This window comes from Vanellus vanellus, assembly GCF_965231255.1.
Source record: "Vanellus vanellus genome assembly, chromosome: 1".
NCBI lineage: Eukaryota > Metazoa > Chordata > Aves > Charadriiformes > Charadriidae > Vanellus > Vanellus vanellus.
This window is the reverse complement of record NC_138905.1, coordinates 175,901,256-175,919,773: the sequence shown is the minus strand read 5'-3', so window position 1 is coordinate 175,919,773 and position 18,518 is coordinate 175,901,256. Positions and strand designations below refer to the sequence as shown.

General features: G+C 38.3%; 1 protein-coding gene across 3 annotated transcripts in view; it reads left to right on the top strand.

Annotated features, from left to right (window-relative positions):
- Positions 1–18,518, top strand: part of LMO7 (LIM domain 7) — a 45,114-nt gene that overhangs the window by 12,197 nt on the left and 14,399 nt on the right. For 2 of the 3 annotated variants that reach the window (XM_082485057.1, XM_082485056.1), the window contains 8 exons: positions 511–831; positions 3,784–3,898; positions 9,382–9,543; positions 11,005–11,108; positions 11,785–11,845; positions 15,083–15,108; positions 15,412–15,516; positions 17,341–17,433. In XM_082485057.1, the coding sequence (XP_082341183.1) occupies positions 511–831; positions 3,784–3,898; positions 9,382–9,543; positions 11,005–11,108; positions 11,785–11,845; positions 15,083–15,108; positions 15,412–15,516; positions 17,341–17,433 (987 nt within the window). The remainder of the gene's footprint in view (positions 1–510; positions 832–3,783; positions 3,899–9,381; positions 9,544–11,004; positions 11,109–11,784; positions 11,846–15,082; positions 15,109–15,411; positions 15,517–17,340; positions 17,434–18,518) is intronic. The other variant, XM_082485055.1, reaches the window with a different exon arrangement.

The window sequence follows — 18,518 nt, the reverse complement described above, 5'->3', positions numbered from 1 at the left end:
GTTCCTTATCAAAAAACCTGCCTTCATCGGATGAAATTGTCTGAAGCTAAGTTAACATAATTAAGTGTTAAAGACAAATTTTTCAGGTGATACAGGTTTCCTCTGCTCTGCTGACTTTGAAATTGAAATTTTATGCTATCCTAAAATTTGCCTGCTCAGTAAAGCACTGAAACACAGAAACTGATCCCCCCTGATTACTATGTCTATTTTCATAGCTTTCTCCTAAATCTCTATTTGTCTCAATTTTAAAAATGGTAGGAATGCAAATCATTCTAAGCAGGTGATTTTAACAAGTGTATCTTAAAAATTCAGGACTAATTCTTCTGCAAGCACTTCAAGCGAAAAAAATGTGTTGCTCTTCTTTAAAGTGGGTAGATAGAAATGGGTACAGTAACCAGAATTTGCATGTAAGGGAGAGCTTTTTTCGTTATATATTTAGATTGCTGAAATATTGGGGTTTGTTTGGTTTTTTTTAAGCACATATTTACCAAACTGTCATTTTTATCCCAGATGGATGATACCCAGAAATACAACGGAGAAGTAGAAAAAGCTAAAAGAACTCAAACTTTGTTCACCAGCAGTTCATTTTCACAACCAGACTCTGCACACCCTCTCTCCGCTAGTGCGTTCAGAAGCAGAGGTGAGGAGGAGGAAAAAGAAGGTGTTCAGTCAACACCTCCTCCTAGTTTGGCATTACTTGTAAAATCCCAAGACCAAGATGCTGGAAGCAGTATTCTTAAACCAGAGTATTGCTCTCCTCCTGATTCTCTTTCACTTGCATCTTCTGCAGAAAATGTGAGTCTGCCAGAGCCTGAGGATTCAAAATCCCTGGTAAGCGTGGAAATAATGTGATTACTTAGTGTAACTGAATGGTACAGCAGAGTAAAAGAAAAAATAAATAAAATCACATCTAATGCAAGTATTTTTTGGTAGTAAGAAAACAGCTTGGAGAACTGCTATTTCCTTTGATTTAATTCAGGGGAAAGAGAATATTTGGGAAGAAAATAATTGGTTCTTTTGCTGCATTTTTTACCTACCCTTTATGTATCCTGTCCTTAATTTTATTTCTCGTTCTAATTCAAAATAGTTATTCTAAATATTGTTTGATGCTTGGAAAGTTTTTGTTATTCTCCAGATTAGCACATTGTGTGCCCAATTAGGTATGTTAGTTAGATGAATGGTCTGAGCTGCTGTAGCATTCATTTGCACTTTTGAACTGGTGGTGGAAAATAAAGATCAGCTTTTCAAAGGCCAGCCTTAAACATTAGTATCATACTATCCCTTTTTCCACCCTTTGTGGCTTGAAGCTCCCCCCCCCCCCTTTTTTTTTTTCTTTAAATAGTTATTGACTTTAAATTAATCTAATTAATGTTCACATTAATGAATTTTAAAGCAAATCACTATCTCTTTGTGTATGTGCTTACGCAGGAGCTGGGTTGCTCTGTGTTTTTTTGGAGTATGTATCTTCAAGTGCTGTTTCCTCCAATTGTGCATGTTTCACACGTGAAAAATGACCAGCAACAGCTTTAATTGTCAATACATTTCTATAATATCTAATGATGTGGTTCATACCCCTTGACAGATTAGAGATGAACTCTTTGCATTCCTGACGCTGCTGTAAAAGTTAATTGTGCCAGTTGCTTGGGTGAGGATAATAAGACTTTGGATGCTGATCCATGAAATCACTTCCCACACCAGCTTTTTATAAATTTGGTCACTTTGAAACATTCTTCTTCCTAATCACTTGTGTAAAAGGAACAGATTTCAATTTAATACTCCTGATACCCTTTGGCCATTGCCATGAAATTATCCTAATTTTTTTGAAACTGTGATTGTTGTATAAGGAAAGAGATCATGACCACTTCTTTTTCCTGTGCTGTAGCAAAACCAGGCAGAGGAATTGCTGTTCTAATCAGTGAAAACGTAGATTAGATATGGTTTCTTTGTATCACTTTACGTGAGCCAAATGAGAACAAAATGTACTAAGTCCATTTTTTTTTTCTTGTCGTTAGTCACAAGATCATAAATTGTCCTTCCTGCAGATTAATAATGTGAGGTTTTAAAATAAAAAAAAAAATAAAAAAAAAAAAGCTTGTGTTGTGCCTCAAACAAGCTATACCTTAAGGAATGCAAGTTCCATTTGATATGTTTGTAAATCATTGCCAGAGTTGAGAGATTGATATAGTTCAGTAGTCATCAGGGCAATAACACCAGGTTTGTGGAGTGCTCAGTGTTTTGGAGAAGACCTGTCCGAATGATGAAGTTCAGTGTACAAAGTTGCATTACTTGTCTGACAAGAGGTAGGTTTGAAGAAGAGCTAGGTTAGGATGGTAGAAATAAAAATAACGGTAATTTCCAGGAACATGCTCAAATTCAAAAGCTTTATGCGTGCTCTGCCCCAGTGTGCTAACCTGTCTATTAGTAGACTCACTTTTAATGTGCTGTTACACACCTAAGGACTTGGGTTCTACAGGAGCATTTACACAATGGTAGTTGTGTTTCGCAGTAAGGACTTAATTTCTACCCTGGGCTGTAACAGGGACTGTTTTGCCAGGAACATTCCTGTAACACGAGGCCAAACCTCAGGATGTTGCCTTGCAGTGTTGTTGTCTTCTGCACCCAACGCTGGGGTACTGCTGAAGCCTCCTGTGGCTGCATCCTGCCTGGAGACTCTGGCTAACTCCATCTGTGCGGTGCTCCCTATGGCTGCCTGGTGCATCCTACCGCCATAGGAACTTTGGGGAATTGACTTAGATACCTAGATTTCTAAATATTTTAAGTTAGGGAAGATGAATCCCATCCTTCAGTAAAGCTGGTTCGCTAAGCAACTTAAAATGTAGGTGCACATTTAGTACACCAACTTTAGTAACCAGTCAGGGTCTCTTCTGTGTACGTGTTGCTGGAATATATGTATTTTAATTGTGTTTGACAGAAAAAGTCTGTTTTTTTTTTTTTCCTTTTATAACAATGTCAGTTCTATGATAATGAAGTGAATAGCATGCATTTGGGTATTTCAGTTGTTTTTTAATGAGTTCATGTTAAAATGTTAATGTATGCAACACATGCTCATAATATAGTGTGGGATTGAAACCAAGTGTTACAAAATTTTTTCCCAATCAAATATTTCTGTAGTTTAAAATGGTAATGTAAGGTTTTGATTCTGATTTTGAAAGCATCTTGCAAGTCTGCTAGAATGGAAGATCTGGATTCTAGCGAATTCTGGGATTAGTTGTATTATCTAAGGTCTCCATTACAAAATCCGTAGCAAGCTGGTTTTATTTCACATGAAATTAAAAAGGTGATTCTTCACCCAAGTAAACCTAGTTGCAACACTGAGCCTAAAGGAAACTGATGATACCCACTGTAGGATGTGCAAGAAAAAAATAAGATGAATTACTGTTGTCTAGCTTTTTCGCATCTCTGATGCTTTCTCAGGAGGCAGCGCGTTCCAAAAATTCACAAGACTGTCCGTGAAGACCCATGCTTAGTTTCCTCAACTTTCTTACATTTTGTAGGATTCTGTTACAAAACATTTAAAATAAGAGAAATGCACAGCTAAATATATGCGGAGAGAAAATATAAACGTAAACTGAAAACATACCTGTTTGAATAAAAACAAATGACTTGGGTAACTGACTTCAATACTGTTTCCTTTGTCTATGGTGCTAATAATAGATGATTAAAGTGGACATTGTGAGCAGCCTCACTTATTTAGAGGATAAACTTTCCCTCATTTAGATTCCTGTGATACCAGATACTGTAGTGTCATGTTTTATTTTTCAGGAGCAGTACAGTGAATTGAGAATCAGTATAAACCAGAGACCTGGCCACAGTCGCAACTTTGGGTTTACAACAAATTGGAGTTCTTCAGGGGCCTTTGTACAGACAGTTGAAGAAGGTAAACGTGTGTTAACTGTGCAAATTTTTGTTCTCATGTTTAATTTTCAGAGCCTTTAAATTAAAACATTTGCTGTTAAGAATGCTGAAAAAAAAAAAACAGGTGGAGAATTGAGAAATCAATATTTAGTTTGCTGATATATTTCTGAATCCTCATCTCTTGAAACAGGTTGAATTCAGAAATGCGGAAAACGCGTTGTCCTAATCAAGGACTTCTCTATAACCACCGAAAAGGCATAAACGTGGTTGCTCAAACATTCACCGAGCCCTTTACAGAACAACAGTAGGGGGTACATGCAGACTTCTAATATCCAGATTGTTCGTTTCAGCTAAGTGTAAAAGGTTCCACTTCATATGGTTTGTAATGCATGCAGAGGAAACTTATTTAGAAGTTAGGATTTTTATTTCAATTTTCCCTTTCTTAGTCATGTTGAATTTTGGAGACAGTTAATATTTTTGAGCAGTTGCAACTTCTAAATTGATTTCCAGTGCAGTTTTTCAGATGTGTTAATACTGAGGAAAAGTAAACATTTTTGTCTTGAAATGAAACATACATAAAGTTTATTTCTAAGCTTTAGTAGTCTTCTGCAGAGAACAAGCTCAGTTTTCTTAATTTAAAAGACCCCAACAAAACACAACAGAAAACTAAGCAAATCACATGTAATGCTTGTTTTCTGAACTGTGATCTTTCCCTTTGCCAGTAATATTTGCGGAATATTGAATTGTGCCCTTTCTTCCAGCTAACACAAGATCATCCTGAGAAAAGAGAAATAACTGGAAACTTCTCATTTAGTTAGCCCTTCATTATGCTTTCCAGAGAGGAAAAAAAAACAAACCACTTAACAGCACTTACTGAGAAGCCTTGATTTTACTTTTTTTTTCATTTAAAATTAAATTTTTGGGCCTCTCTTCACTATAGCTCGGTACTTCTCATAATTAGATTTTAACCATTAATATTCTCTTTGCCTGAAGAATAGCTTTCCATTTGCTTTCCCTGCTGCTAGGCTTCTGGTTTAATTTTGTTACTTGGAGGCAGAGGACTGTCTCTTTACATTGCCAGCTGTAGAGCAACCTGAGGGTAGTGAATGTTCCTGCTGGTCATTCACAAAGGTCCATGTGGCCTCTGTCCCCAAGTCTATAGGCAGGGAGAAGATGAAGGCCTTGTGGCTGTTATCTTGGTTGTGCTTTATTACTGTTCTCACAAGGAAGGGCACAAAGTACAAAGATTGAATGGGGAATGGACTATATCTTGGTAATCTTGTTTATAGCATGTGTTTAACATATTTTTTTCAACAACTGACTCATGTTGTATCCTTATTCAAAAGCTGTATCTTCCTTTAAAAAAAAGAAGGATGGAAGAGGTGGACAGCCCGTTGAAAGAGTAAGACCTGCTTTCAGCTGGGCACTTCTGAATGTTGCGTTTCCTATTTTTAAGGTTAAGTCATAGGATAATTCAGGTTGGAAGGGATCTTGAAAGATCACCTGGAGTAAACCCCTGCTCAAAAAAGTGTCAAGACTGAATTCAGACCAGGTTGCCTAGGGCTTTACCCAGCAGAGTGTGAGACCCTCCAAGGCTGGAAACTGCACAGCCTCTCTGGGCATTGCGTAATTATCCTCTCAGAAAATTTTCCTTGCATATCCAGTCAGACTGAACTTTGTCTCAGTTTGTAACCACTGTGCTGTATTCTCCTACCATGAAAATTCATGGTAGTTCATTCAATAAAGTTCTCAGTGACCTCCCGGTAGGTATCGGAGGGACTACTGTTAGGTCCTTCTCTCTTCTCCAAGCTGAAGAAGCCCATACCTGTCAGTTTCTCCTCACAGGGCAAGTGCTCCAGCCCCGACCATCCCAGTGGCCTCCCATGAAACTTGCCCCTGTTTATTGATGTCTCTCTTACAGTGGGACACCAAAACTGGACGCAATATTTTTGATGTGGCATAACAAGTGCTGAGTGAATAGGATAGTCACTTCTCTCAATCTGCTAGTTTTCATATAGCTCCACCACTACCAGGGTCCCCCCAGCCCTGCTGTCCAGCCCATCAGCCCCTAGCCTGTACCATCACTGGGGTTAGTCCATCCCAGGAGCAGGACTGTGCATTTGCCCTTGTTGAATGTCAGGTTCCTGCTCTGAACAGCAGCTCTGCCCTCCAGCGTATCAGCGGCACCCTCTTTGTTTTGGCATGGTTTGAAAACTTGATGGGGGTGTGTTTCACCTCCTTCTCCTGGTTATTGGTGAACACGTTAGAGAGGTTGTATCCCCAGGATACAACCCTGGGGAGCAATATTTGTAACCAGGATCCAGGCTGAGTGTGAACCATTAACCACTACCAAAAGAGGCTGAAAGCCCAGCCTTTTTTTCACCCATCTGGTGGTTCTGCTCTGTAGAGAATACCATCCCCACTTTGATACCAGGATACTGTAGAATATCATGTCAAAAGCCTTATTAAAGACAAGGTGGGTGGTATCCACCAATCTCCCTTCATCCACAGATCTTTTCATATCGTCACTGAGGACAACCAGGATGATCAAGCATGATTTAGGCTTGCAAATCCATACCAACTCTTCCCAGTTACCTTTCTCTCTTTTGTGAATCCTGAAGCGGCTTCAAGGAGGACTTTCTCTGTCTTGACGTACTTTTAATCCTAACTAGCTACATGATTTTCTTCAGGTGATAACCTGCATTTAACTTTTTGCCACTTACAAATGACTCTCTATTCTTCATATGCTTTTCCTTCAAAAAAATCTTAAGAAAACTCCTTGGCAAGCAAAATTAACTTCTTATAAGTGTTCTCAAAAAGCTTAATAAGAGTTAAAATTGTAACATGTGTTTCAGTGAGACCCGTTTACTACATATAAAAGAAGACACTGCTCATTTTTTACAGGAATTTTCAACCTTTATGCTGAAAAATAGGTAAATAGAAAGCCTTCAAGTCATTAATCTATACATTGTTCTGCCAACTTCCTCAGTGTCATGTAATCTTTATTGTTTCAGTCCTTTCCCTTTCACCCACGCTATTTGCAATCGGGTTTTTAGATTGCATTGATGCAGGAGTGCACATGTCTGTGCTCAAACACTTGCAGGCATGCAGGACAAAGTAAATTTGACCCACTTGCTTCCAGTTTTAAATTTTTTTTATGAGTCTGAGCTAGTATTTATCTGTTGTAATAACAACAGATGAGGGTTGGTTAGAGATAGCTAAATACACGTGGAAAATGAGTGAATTTGATTTGTTGTGTTTTCATTGGGGGTTAGTAAGAAAGAAAAATCTTTTACCTTCAGGGAAACTTATGAAAAACAGCAATACCCGTTTTATGTAACATAAACTAAATCCTCTATATAGAGAGAATATTTAGGTAGAAAGAAGTTATCAGTAAATACTATGGTCTTGGAGGAACTGGACAGAGAAAAGCAGCTTAAACCAGGACAGCACCATACAACTTTTGGCATCTGAATTGCCAGCTACTCTCTGTGGACTTCTCTGCAGGTGAATCAGAGCAGAAGCCCGATATAGTCACCTTGGTTTGCACTCCTGAGAAGCCCTTTTATTCACATACTGTAGAGGCAGAGCAGCTGGCAAATTTATGTGCCAAAAATTGAGCAGTGTTAAGTTGTCCTGGCTGTGGTAGCTCTACATGGGCAATCTAGAGACTGCTGCTATTCATTCAAACCTGTATGGTCTGGATGTGTTTTTCTGGTGATATCATAAAAGGAACTATGCAATCGTAAGTTTCCTTCCTTTCCTGAAACTTGAATTAGTAACCCACTTTTTCTCTCACGGGCTTACTGTAACTGAGCTGAGGTACTGTTCTTGCCTCTGAACTGGGTCTCATCCCAGTTGAATTATCTGAGTAAAATGAAGACCATCTTTTCTGGTTCCTAGGGCTCATTCTGTCACAACATAAAACAGGGAAATAACCAGTTTTGATGTCTTTCCTTGAGCCTAAAGCATTCTCTGTGCCATAGGCATAAAGTGCAGTCTACATATAGTCAAACTATACGGTAATAAAGATCTTAGATTTTTAAATCAGACGCAATTCCAAATGTTATATGGTGTTGTTGAAAATAGCCACTTCATCGGTAGTATCTTCAACAATATCTTTAGGAGTACCTTCCGCTAATAGCTTTGAAAAGTCCATTAATTCTTTAATATCTTCCTGGCACTAAGAAGATGCATGTTTTTTCAGTTTAACTGTCACCCATGTTTTCTTCCTCCAAATGAAAAACCTACCTTTTCTTCTATAATATTGCTTGAAAGTTATTGGTGTGTTTTAAAAATTTTGCTGATAACTGCTAATGGAGTTTTTAGTCCATAATTTAAGAAGAAAGCAGGAAAACAGAATATGGAGCTATGCTATAGTAGTTAGTATTGGTTTTTACTGAACTATGATGGATCACTGCAGTATTAGGAAACATGACATTTCTTCATTTCTTAACTTGCTGGGGTGCCAGGAACATTAAAAGCTATTCAAATCCTTAGTGGATGATCCAGACTTCTAGCAGCATTTTACTAGTGAGTCAGAAGAAGGTGTCTAAGCATACAGTGTCTTAATTCTTCTGTCATGCTTGTTCCCATTTGTTCTGATAATGTAATATAGCATTGTTCTTGGTATATTTTAAAAATGATGTGTGGATTTCACTACTTGCTTTGGAAAATACTTACATTGTGCAATTCAAATTTGTTTTATTTTATTAATGTGAGGATTTATTGTGCAGTCTTCAACTATGTTTTCTCAATTAAATAGAAAAAAAGTTTATTAATTGATCCTGTATGCTCTCTGTCTTTAGGCTAGTGAGATCACTTGCCAATGTTTAGTAGTAGATGGAAAAGAGTATAAAGTGCAGCCTGTCTTGCAAAGTATCAGTAGAATTCAAAGTCCAAGCTGCAATAACATTTGCTCTTACATGACAAAATAAGTAGAATCCAGAGAAGTCTAATGGGACAGCACCCAGCAACGTCTTAAGTCCAGTTACCAGTCAATTCAGAGCTAACAAACTATTTTAGCAAAGCAATAAAGCAGCATGTTCTTGTCCGTAGAGCCCACAAAATATAAATAAGAATATGAGGAAGCCAGCTTCTGCTGGAATTAACAAAGTGGAGGCTGGGGTGGTTTGTTGGTTTTTTTTTTTGGCAAGTAAGAGGATTACCCAAACATTGGCTGAATGTCAGCTAATTGTTGGCTTCAGACACTGTGGTGCTGCCTGTCTCTCATTACTGCAGATTATAAAGGTGAGTTAGTGCAGGCAGACTGATGTTCTTTGTCATTTTCATGAGTTTCAAAATGAAACACTTCTTGGATATCAGCTGAGTTTACTGACCTGATATTACAGTGTATTAGATATTTCAGACTTTCTGAATATCTACCAATGAGCATTTCTTTGAATGTCTCTCCCTGCCTGCCCCACCCTGCCCTCAGTCACAACTGTGGTAAAAAAAATAATCGTGAATGGAGACATAATTTTATTTTTCTCCTGTTTTCTGCAGGTAGTCCTGCAGCGCTTTGTCAGCTGCATGTAGATGATGAGATCATTGCTATCAACGGCACAAAGGTTTCACGTATGGACTACAGTCAGTGGGAAGAAGCCATCAGCAGAGCGCTAGAAACTGGAAACCTGGTCATGGATGTCAGACGATATGGAAAGAATGGTGAGTTGTTTCGTCAGGCAGATACAGTATGCTCTGTAAGGCAAATAAGCTTTGTCTATGCTGTACCTGACAGCTGAGAGTCCTTATTACCCTTACAGTAGTCATATGTATCTAAGCTAAGTAGTTTGCCAGCGTGTCTGTTGCATTTTAACACAACTTGGCTTTTTTTAACTACTCGCGCACTAGAAATGTCTTGACAAGCAAGTCTGCAAAGCATTGAACTACTGACCTCTCTCTTGTGCTCTGGCCTGTTTCTGAGAGGATGCACAGGTAAAAAAGTGTGCAACCACCACACAAGGGAATATAACATTTTCTTTTCTGCCGTACCACAGAAACGAAGAGGGACTGGTCTCTAGAGGATAGTAATTTTTAGAGCCTCTCTCCGTCAATCAGCAGCTTCCTTTCTTCAAGGAAGGTGAATCTTGTGTTCCTTTCTTCAGCGAGTATTGCAGGTGGCATATGAGCTTGTGGATGACGTAGCACGTCTGTGCTATGATTTTGGCCATTGACCCAAATATTTTGATGCTGTAATCTCTCCAGGATGGTACTACCCATTCTGGCTAGTGAGGAGTTCCATCCTGGCTGAAGGCCTTGTAGCATCTCTAGACTTGCCATGGGTTTAATCAGGATACGCTTTCAAAGTCCCAAAAGAATTCCCCGGAGTGGGAAGCGCGACCGATGACTTTTTTCTCAGTATAAATACAAAACATTCTCTTAGTGGGAAGCTAGGTAGAATAAGTTACCAGCAAGTGGGGAAAAAATAGTGAGGTGAGGAAGAGAAAAGAAACAAATCGCAACTTCTACAGGGCCTAGCACAAATGAAGAGCAAGATTAGTGGAGAACAACTCATTGAATAAATTTTATGTAGTGGGAGGGGAGAAATGATGGAGTCTGATAGAAGATTATCATTTGTCTTCACCACATCAGTTTTGCTCATTTAGTTTAGACTGCCTTTTTTTTTTGCCCTGTGTGCTTCCTGACGAGCATGGACAGGAAAATGACAATCCCTGGATAGTGTGTGAGTCAAATTGTACCTTGTGTGAGTAAAGGTGGAAGAATTTTCTCGATCCTTACTAATGCTAATGAAATAGTTTCCAATGAATACTAATTGCTTTGTAATGTTGAGCTGCTGTAGTTCATATTAGCAAAACATCTGGTAAACTTTTACCTGGCTTATGACTAACACTTGCATTTTTTGGGGAAGGCGGTCTGCTCATAAAAGCCCTTTTTCCTGTCTTCACAAATTCCACCCGATTTGTGTCTCTCCTTCTTCTGTTATGTGCTTTTTTTGTGTTATTTTCATGTGTTTTCACTAACTCTTGTTCTGTTCTTTGACATTACTGTCTACATTAATTTCTTGATCCTCCACATACCAAAAAGATTGGGGCAAAGACCAGCCTTCCCTGCCACAAGTAAGGCATAAAATCCTCAATCTCACCAGTATGGCTACCAACATTATAGGTACCTCTGAAAATAAATGGATTGATGCAACTTCTGGAGAACACGTTTCAAATGTTTCCACCATATCAACAAAAAGAGATTTCTCCAGCAGCCTTCAAAGTTCTGTGAGTATGGTTTTGAAGGGTCAAGGGATTTGGGGGAAGGAAGAAAGTAAAATGTAATGCCTTGATAGGGGGAGGATGGAAAAAAAAGTTAGAAATCTTACTTTTACTTGTATTACTTAAGGAACATATAGGATACAGCAAATATGGAGATGTAGCCCTGTACTTACTAAGGTAAATAAGATGTTTTAAAGACTTGCTACTGTCCATTCATGGGTGGACACTGCTAAGTGATAAATATTAAAATATTTGCAGCCTGTATTTTAACTAAAATGTATAGAGTGTTTATTCTTTAGAAAAGACTTCTACCTCTATTATTAGTGTAAATGAAAGTTGCAGCCCCAAAAAGCAAGGGTATATGTGCTTTCAAATTGTCTGCAAATAGCTCTCTGCTTGCCAGGGAGGTAAAATAGGAAGATCTCTGCTTCTGGCATTTACTTGCAAACTAATTTATTTTATTTCATCTACGAATTCACAGCTGGGTATTGATCCCCTCAAATGCCTGCAGTCATTTTATCATATCATACGCTCAGGAAATTTTTGATGGTTTTGTATCTTTCTGTGAAAAGCGTTCTGAAGTGTTTCACGATATACAGTTCCTGTCAGGGGAGACATGTAATTGGATTCTTCTTCCGCGAATCTAATGAACCTAAGCCCTTTATTTTGTATTTTTTTTCAGGTTACGGAAGCAAAGTTGATAAATGGAATGCAAGGAGATCTTGGCTCTAGCGAACAAAGAGGTAAACTACCATTGCTTTTTATCCATTATTTGTGTGCGTTTGGAACAAGCATAGGCACTAAACCCGTAATCATCGTCAGCTTTATACAGTGGATGAAGTGGGACCTTAATGAACTGAAAGCTAGACAGGTATCACAGAGATCTAGTTGCATCCAAACTGGGTGTAGTTTGCTTCCACGACGTGCTAGGAGAACTGACAGCAAAGCAGTGACAACCCCCCCAGTCTCAGCATTAGTGGTTGTAAATTCACTGTGTGGTAGGGGTCAAAGGGAAGGAGAAGGCACACAATGTATTGTAATTGCCACTGCTTCATGTGGAGACTGAGTCAGTATGAGTATCAATTTATTTTGCTGCCCAGGAAGAGTGTAAAGAGTATTCAGGGTGGGGTTTTTTTCCTATTTTAGTTGTGAGGTTTTGGAGGTAGTGGTTGTTTTACTATTATTATTTTACTTCTGTTGATGGTTTTGGTATGAATAATACTTACTTATGATGCTATGAACAGTTATAGCCTTACTTGATGACAGTGAGAGAAATCAGGTACGTAGACTTCCTAATGGAACAGTAATCCTTAAATGGGAACTTTGTAATTCGTTTTATCTTGAGTGTGCATGGCGATTTATAAAAGAGTTTCCTCAAGAGATCATTTGCCCTCTGGAGATGCCTTTCTGATGACCTTAAATGGTGATTAGGCTCCTCAATCCAATTTGGCATCTCAGTTGAAGTGGCTTAAATTAGATAGGGAGAAACTGAGTCCAAGTGTGACACTTGTACTGTTGTTATAGTTAGACATTGTTAGCGATAAAATGAAATACTAATCAGGATATGATGTAACCTACTAAAAACTGTATTTGTTACTATGAAAGATTAGATTTCCTTTGTGTTTCAGGGTCTTTTTATTTTTCTGAAGTGATGTTACTGTAGGTTGAAGGTCTGACATGTTTGTTATCCAGTGGTGATAGTCATTAAAAAAAAAGACAGCACCTCATTGACTTGTTTGTATTCTTTGTATTTTTCAAATAGCTTCTGAACCTATTTCTTTGAAAAACTTTAAAAGACGGTCACAATTTTTTGAACAAGGTAAACCAAAGTGCTAACATTTCATGTACTTCCATGAAAATGTTCCTGCTGCACACTCTTCCTAACAAGTCTGGTGCTGGGTACTATACCTCTTCAGAATTGTTTGTTGCAGTTACAATGAAGCAACATAATTAATTTCCCTTCTTTCCCCAGGGTCATCAGGTTATTCTTACAATTCATGGGTCTACCTTTGTGGTAATGGGTCTTTGTGTGTTCTCTTATATCTAGAGCTGTTTGAGTCTTTTCTATGTTGTTCATACTTTTTTTTCACTGGGTAGGAGTAAGAAGGATATCACTCTCTGTTCAGGTTTGCTACTACCTACAAAACAAGAATAACGTTGAATATTCCAGCAGAGGCTTACGCACATCTCAAAGAGCTGTTGGTAAAATACTTAATTCTGGATTTGACTTACTCTTGAGTTGCAGCTCTGTGCTTTCATCTAAATTGGTGAAAAAGGCCAGCAGCTGCTGGCTTTCCATGATGTGGTGATGTCGCAAGATCCCAAGAAGACCAATATAAATTTTGAATTGAATATGCTAGCTTTTAAGGGCAAAAAACGAGGCACTCAATTTTGGTTTTGTAGGTTGCTTTTTGGTGTTTTGCATGTCAAACTCACATACTTCCACTAATTTGTATGTCTAATGCTGTCTTCAGACTATGTATGCCTTGCTGTTTTGCTGTAGCCTGAAACAGTGAAATTCTGGCTCACTGGAAGCTCAGTGTGAAATTTGCCAATGATTTTAGTGGAGCCAGGACTTTGCCTTCAGTGGTGATGGCTTCTGTTTTCTCCAGAAGTGATATGTGAAATGCCACAGCATAAATCTGTGTGGTTCTGTTTGCTTTTAAATACTTCTGTTGCATTGTATCTGCAATATGGTGGTATTTTGTTGCCATTTGGGTTTTTTTTGTTGTTTTTTTCGTTTGGTTTTTTTTTTTTTTTTTTTTTTTTTTAAGGCTGGCTATGAAGTTTGGTTTTTATTTGGATAAATTTTATAGCAATATTGCTTGTGCTTGATGGGGAGGAGAAGGGTGTATTTCTATAGTGTACGCTCAGTACAGTTTTATTCACTTTAAACTTTTGACACTTCAGCTTTACAATGATATGAAAGATTCTTCTTTCTAAACCTGTACAGACCAGCATAAGCTTACAGGGGTGATAAGAGCAGAGCAAAGATAGGTGCTGCCTATGCTTCCCTTCAGCATCTCCTGGTGCAATTGCAAGAGATCAAGTCCGTTTGTCCCATTGTCACTGTGGCTGTTGTAATCTGATAACGAAGACAAACTTGCGCGCATATATATATATATATATATATATGTCCACGACAACTGGACACCAGTCTGTGACTCATTAGATATCCTATGTATCCTAAATTTGACCTTTTCTCCACTTCATGTGGTCATACTTCAGAAAGCTGTTGCCACTTGTTGCTTTTATGCATTCTTTTTAAACTGAAATTTGGACAGCTAAGTAACAAGTAACGCTAGCAACAAACAACAATAGTGATGATGCTTCGGAAAGGATTATACTTAAATTTGTTCTTCTCCACATTTTCATGTTTTTTAATATATTAGCAGAGTATACATCTCTCTAATAATGATCTTGGCACAAGAGGCATGGTAGCCTCAAATAGCATAAACTTTGTGAAGAATGGTGACAAGCTCACGAAATTCAGGTGTGCTTTTGGGGCTAGGAAAGGAGGACAGTTGGAAAGGGAAAATACATGGTTTTCTGGTAGAGAAGTTGCCTGCGGATGTCTATTGCTTTTAATTCACGTCAAGGGCAGTAGGTGAGTAGCTGCTCTACCCTGGAGCAGCGTTCTGGTTATTGGTCATGCTAAACATTTGGGTTTCGGAATAATAATAATAGGAAAGGTGTGACAAAGAACCTCTGTATTGCCACAGTGGGATATGTACTGCTAATTCAAGCAATTGCTGATGGCATTTGTAAGCACGTAAAGCTTTAAATAATTGCGCACATTAGCTGAAAGCACCTAATGAATTCTGGCCACAAGTAAGTTCAGTAGGGCAAAATGCAAGCATGGCTTACTAAGGAGGCAAAAATTAGTCTAGAGCTCAGACTTTCCACATTTGCACAAGTCTTGCAGTAGCAAGTATCTATGGTTCTAATAATTTCTGGGTTTTGTCTTCCAAATCTCACAGGAGGCCCAGAGCCTGCGATGCCTGATGTAAGTACTATTTACAAACTACTAATTAGTTGTATCATCCTGGTCTTTTCAAGACATCCACTGCTTTCTATTGCTTTTTGTACTGCTTTAAAACAGTGATAAAATCCAAGAGTACTGACTAACATTTTCGAATGTGTAGTGGAATGGCTAATTTAGAAAAGGCTAATTTAGGTCCATGTCACTATTAAGCTGTAGTGTTTGTAATGGATTTTATTTCTAATTTTGGAAAAAAAGTGTTTTAATATGTAGATTGTCGATGTCACGAAAAGAAAGTAATATTATTTCCTTTCTCTGCTCTATTAGCTCCCAGTCCCGTCCATTAGCGCTCCTAGTCGTCGGGTTTGGGATCAAGAGGAAGAACGTAAACGACAGGAAAAATGGCAAAAGGAGCAGGACCGCTTATTGCAGGTATAATTAATCTTCATAATCATAAACTCGCAATCCCTTGGGTACAGCAACCATTAGGGAAGAAAAGTAACACGTGACTCCTGCAACTCTTCTTACTGATGGCCTAAGAGGACTTTCAGATACATTTGCTGGGCTGCACAGTTACACATAATAGCAATTTTTCAGCAAAAAGAGGACAATGCATTAGTGAGCTTCATTACATCTAAACCACACTGAGTATTCACTACAGCCAGGAGTGCTCAGCCGTCACAATGCTGGTATGCTCTTCCTGGCAACAGAATTTAAAGGATAAACAAAGACCTAAGGGGTAGTAGTCTTCACATTGGAATTAGTTTTATTTTTTCCCCTTAAGAAAATTGTCTCTAGAATGAGTTTTACCTTCAATTAGCGATACTGCCTTATATTTAGAGATGAACAGAAGGCAGCCAGTGCTATGGTTAGATGCCTGCTAGCATCGCGTCATCTAGCAATCATTCCAAAATTTGGAATCAACCTGGTTCCCAGGACCTCTGCGAGTCAGGAAGCTCAACCTACTAACCCAAAACCACCTTGATAACCACTTGCTAGAGACAGAAGGAAGTATTGCAGAAGGAAGGGGTGATGTTTGTCATCTTGGGATAGCACAAAACCCAAGCACATATCTCTGCAAAGACCTCAGCATAAGCCCATTCAACCACATTCAACAAGACACATCTCTGCAAATTAAATTAAACGTAGTTATCTAAAGTCTGATGGCTAGGAGAGGTGTCAGTAAGCATAATTTACTCTGCACAAGCCCTCTTAATAAGTTTGGTGCATTCAGCAGAAAACTGTTATGTCAAAGTACAGAGTAGCAACTCTGTTGCTTTTTGGATGTTTTATCTTTTGTTATTCCTTTTAGCTTACAAACTCTGCAAGGCAAGAACTGTGCCTTCCTAAACATATTTGTGGGCTCTGTTATGGTTTGGCTTCTCCATTTGACACCTGAAGAGATGGCTTTAAAGAATGTAAACCTTGGCTCCCCTTTCTTGAGAGCAATCTCAGCCCCTCTGCCATCATTTTTCTTTTCTTTGCTTCTCCTTTCTTAGTCCTGAAGTAGTAAATTTGGCCAGAGCAATAATGTTCTTTCTCTTCCCCACGATCCCAGTAATCAATTTCCAAATAACAGAGAAAGGAAGTGAAGTCTTACTTTGGTTATTTCCAACATCTTAGAAAGAATACTTTTGACATCATTAAATGTTTTGTTTTTCGCAAGACCTAAGTGGTAACTGACAAAACCACCAAAACTTTTATTGTGTACCTTTAGCAATGCCTTAAGACATTGCATTGATTTCATACCAAATCCTGTCATAGGACAAAATTGGAGGTCCAGAAACTGTTTTTTGTTTAGATAAGCTTCCAAAAGACCAAGAGTTCTTGCTTAAACCAAATTACTGCCTCATATTTCACTTAGTGATCACTTTCTATTTACTGTATTAATGTGCCCAATTCCAAGTTAAATATAATCACTCCATCTTTCAATAAATACCTTAGATAGCTGATTTTTGTTCAAATGGGAACTGAACTGTAAGATGGGGAATATAACAGACATGAGGTCAGTTGTTATAAGACTCAGCGTGTAATAAGCCTGGATTCTCTAAAATCAGTTGCAGAACTCCTTTGGATTGTATTTGAGCCAGGATTTCATTCACTTGTGGCAGATCTTAATGTCCTAGTGTATCTCAAGTATGTTTTCACCACGCTGGTCTGTTTAAGAAACACATTAAATACCAGTAGTACATTTTAATGCAAATAAAAAATACCATGTTTCTTATTTGCATGTTTAACTTCGATCTAACCTAACAGGAGAAGTACAAACGGGAACAAGAAAAACTAAGGGAAGAATGGCTACGAGCTAAGCAAGAAGCAGAAAAAGAGAGCTCCAAGTATTTTGATGAGGTAGGCTATGAATATGGCTTCACCTTTGACTGTTTAGTTCCATGATGACTTTTTTCCCCTAAAAGGAGATGCATTCAAGCAGGCAAATAATTTATTTTGCTATGTCATTTGTCTTCTCATTTGGGAAAATAAATTGTTGTCTATGACTTGGTAGAAAGAGGTTGCAAAAATGGGAAGGAAAGAGTAAATGGGATGTTTTGAGACCCGTTCAGTTTGACTTTTTTCCTTATGGATTGGTTGGGTAACTGACACCAAAAATATGTTGGCAAAAAATTACAACATGTATTAATTATTGTGACCAGAATAAAATGGTCACCTTTGCTGTATATTTACCTCTTGATGCTACTCGTTAGAATTCCGCTTCAGTGCTTCATCATGAGGCATGTTCGTAAGTGCCTGGCTTGTTACTGGCAACCAGTTCATCCTAGCTCTGGTAAACCTACATATCAAATCAGCTTCAGATTTGCTATCATATGTTTCAAAATATCAAATGCATGTAGTTTCTGTAGATGCTGACTTTTGTGGCTGTTGCTTATGGGAAGATGAACAGGTTTTTTTCCTGGGTGTGGGAGGCGTCTGAGATATCTCTTGTGTATTGCTATGCGAGTGCTGCTTCAGGCATTCTAGCTAGATCAGTTGTGTTTATACAGTCAGGAATAAGTAGACTGTAATTTAAGGCTTAGGACTTCAATAAGAAAGCTCTTTGAGCTGTTAGAGGCCTTCTCTGTACAAGAATGTAAACCATTTCATATTTTTCATCATGAGAAGTTTAGATGGACCAGTCCTTAGTAGGCAAACAGTATTTGTTCTCTGCCATTAAAATGTGTTTGACCACTGAAAGGCCTTTTTTTCACGTCTGAGAGAAGAGTCATAGGGTGGTAGGTCTGAGGCTTGACTTTCAAATGGTAGGAGAATGGAGGAGAGATGGGGGTTTCCTCCAAATGATGATTCATGTGAAATTTATTGGTCTGATGTACATGTGCAGCATATATCTTGGTGTATACGCTTTTAGGTAGGTGTCAGTTTTCGAAGTCAAAACAGTAGGGAGAAATGCTGGGTATCATGAAAGAGTTTGTTTTCCCTGG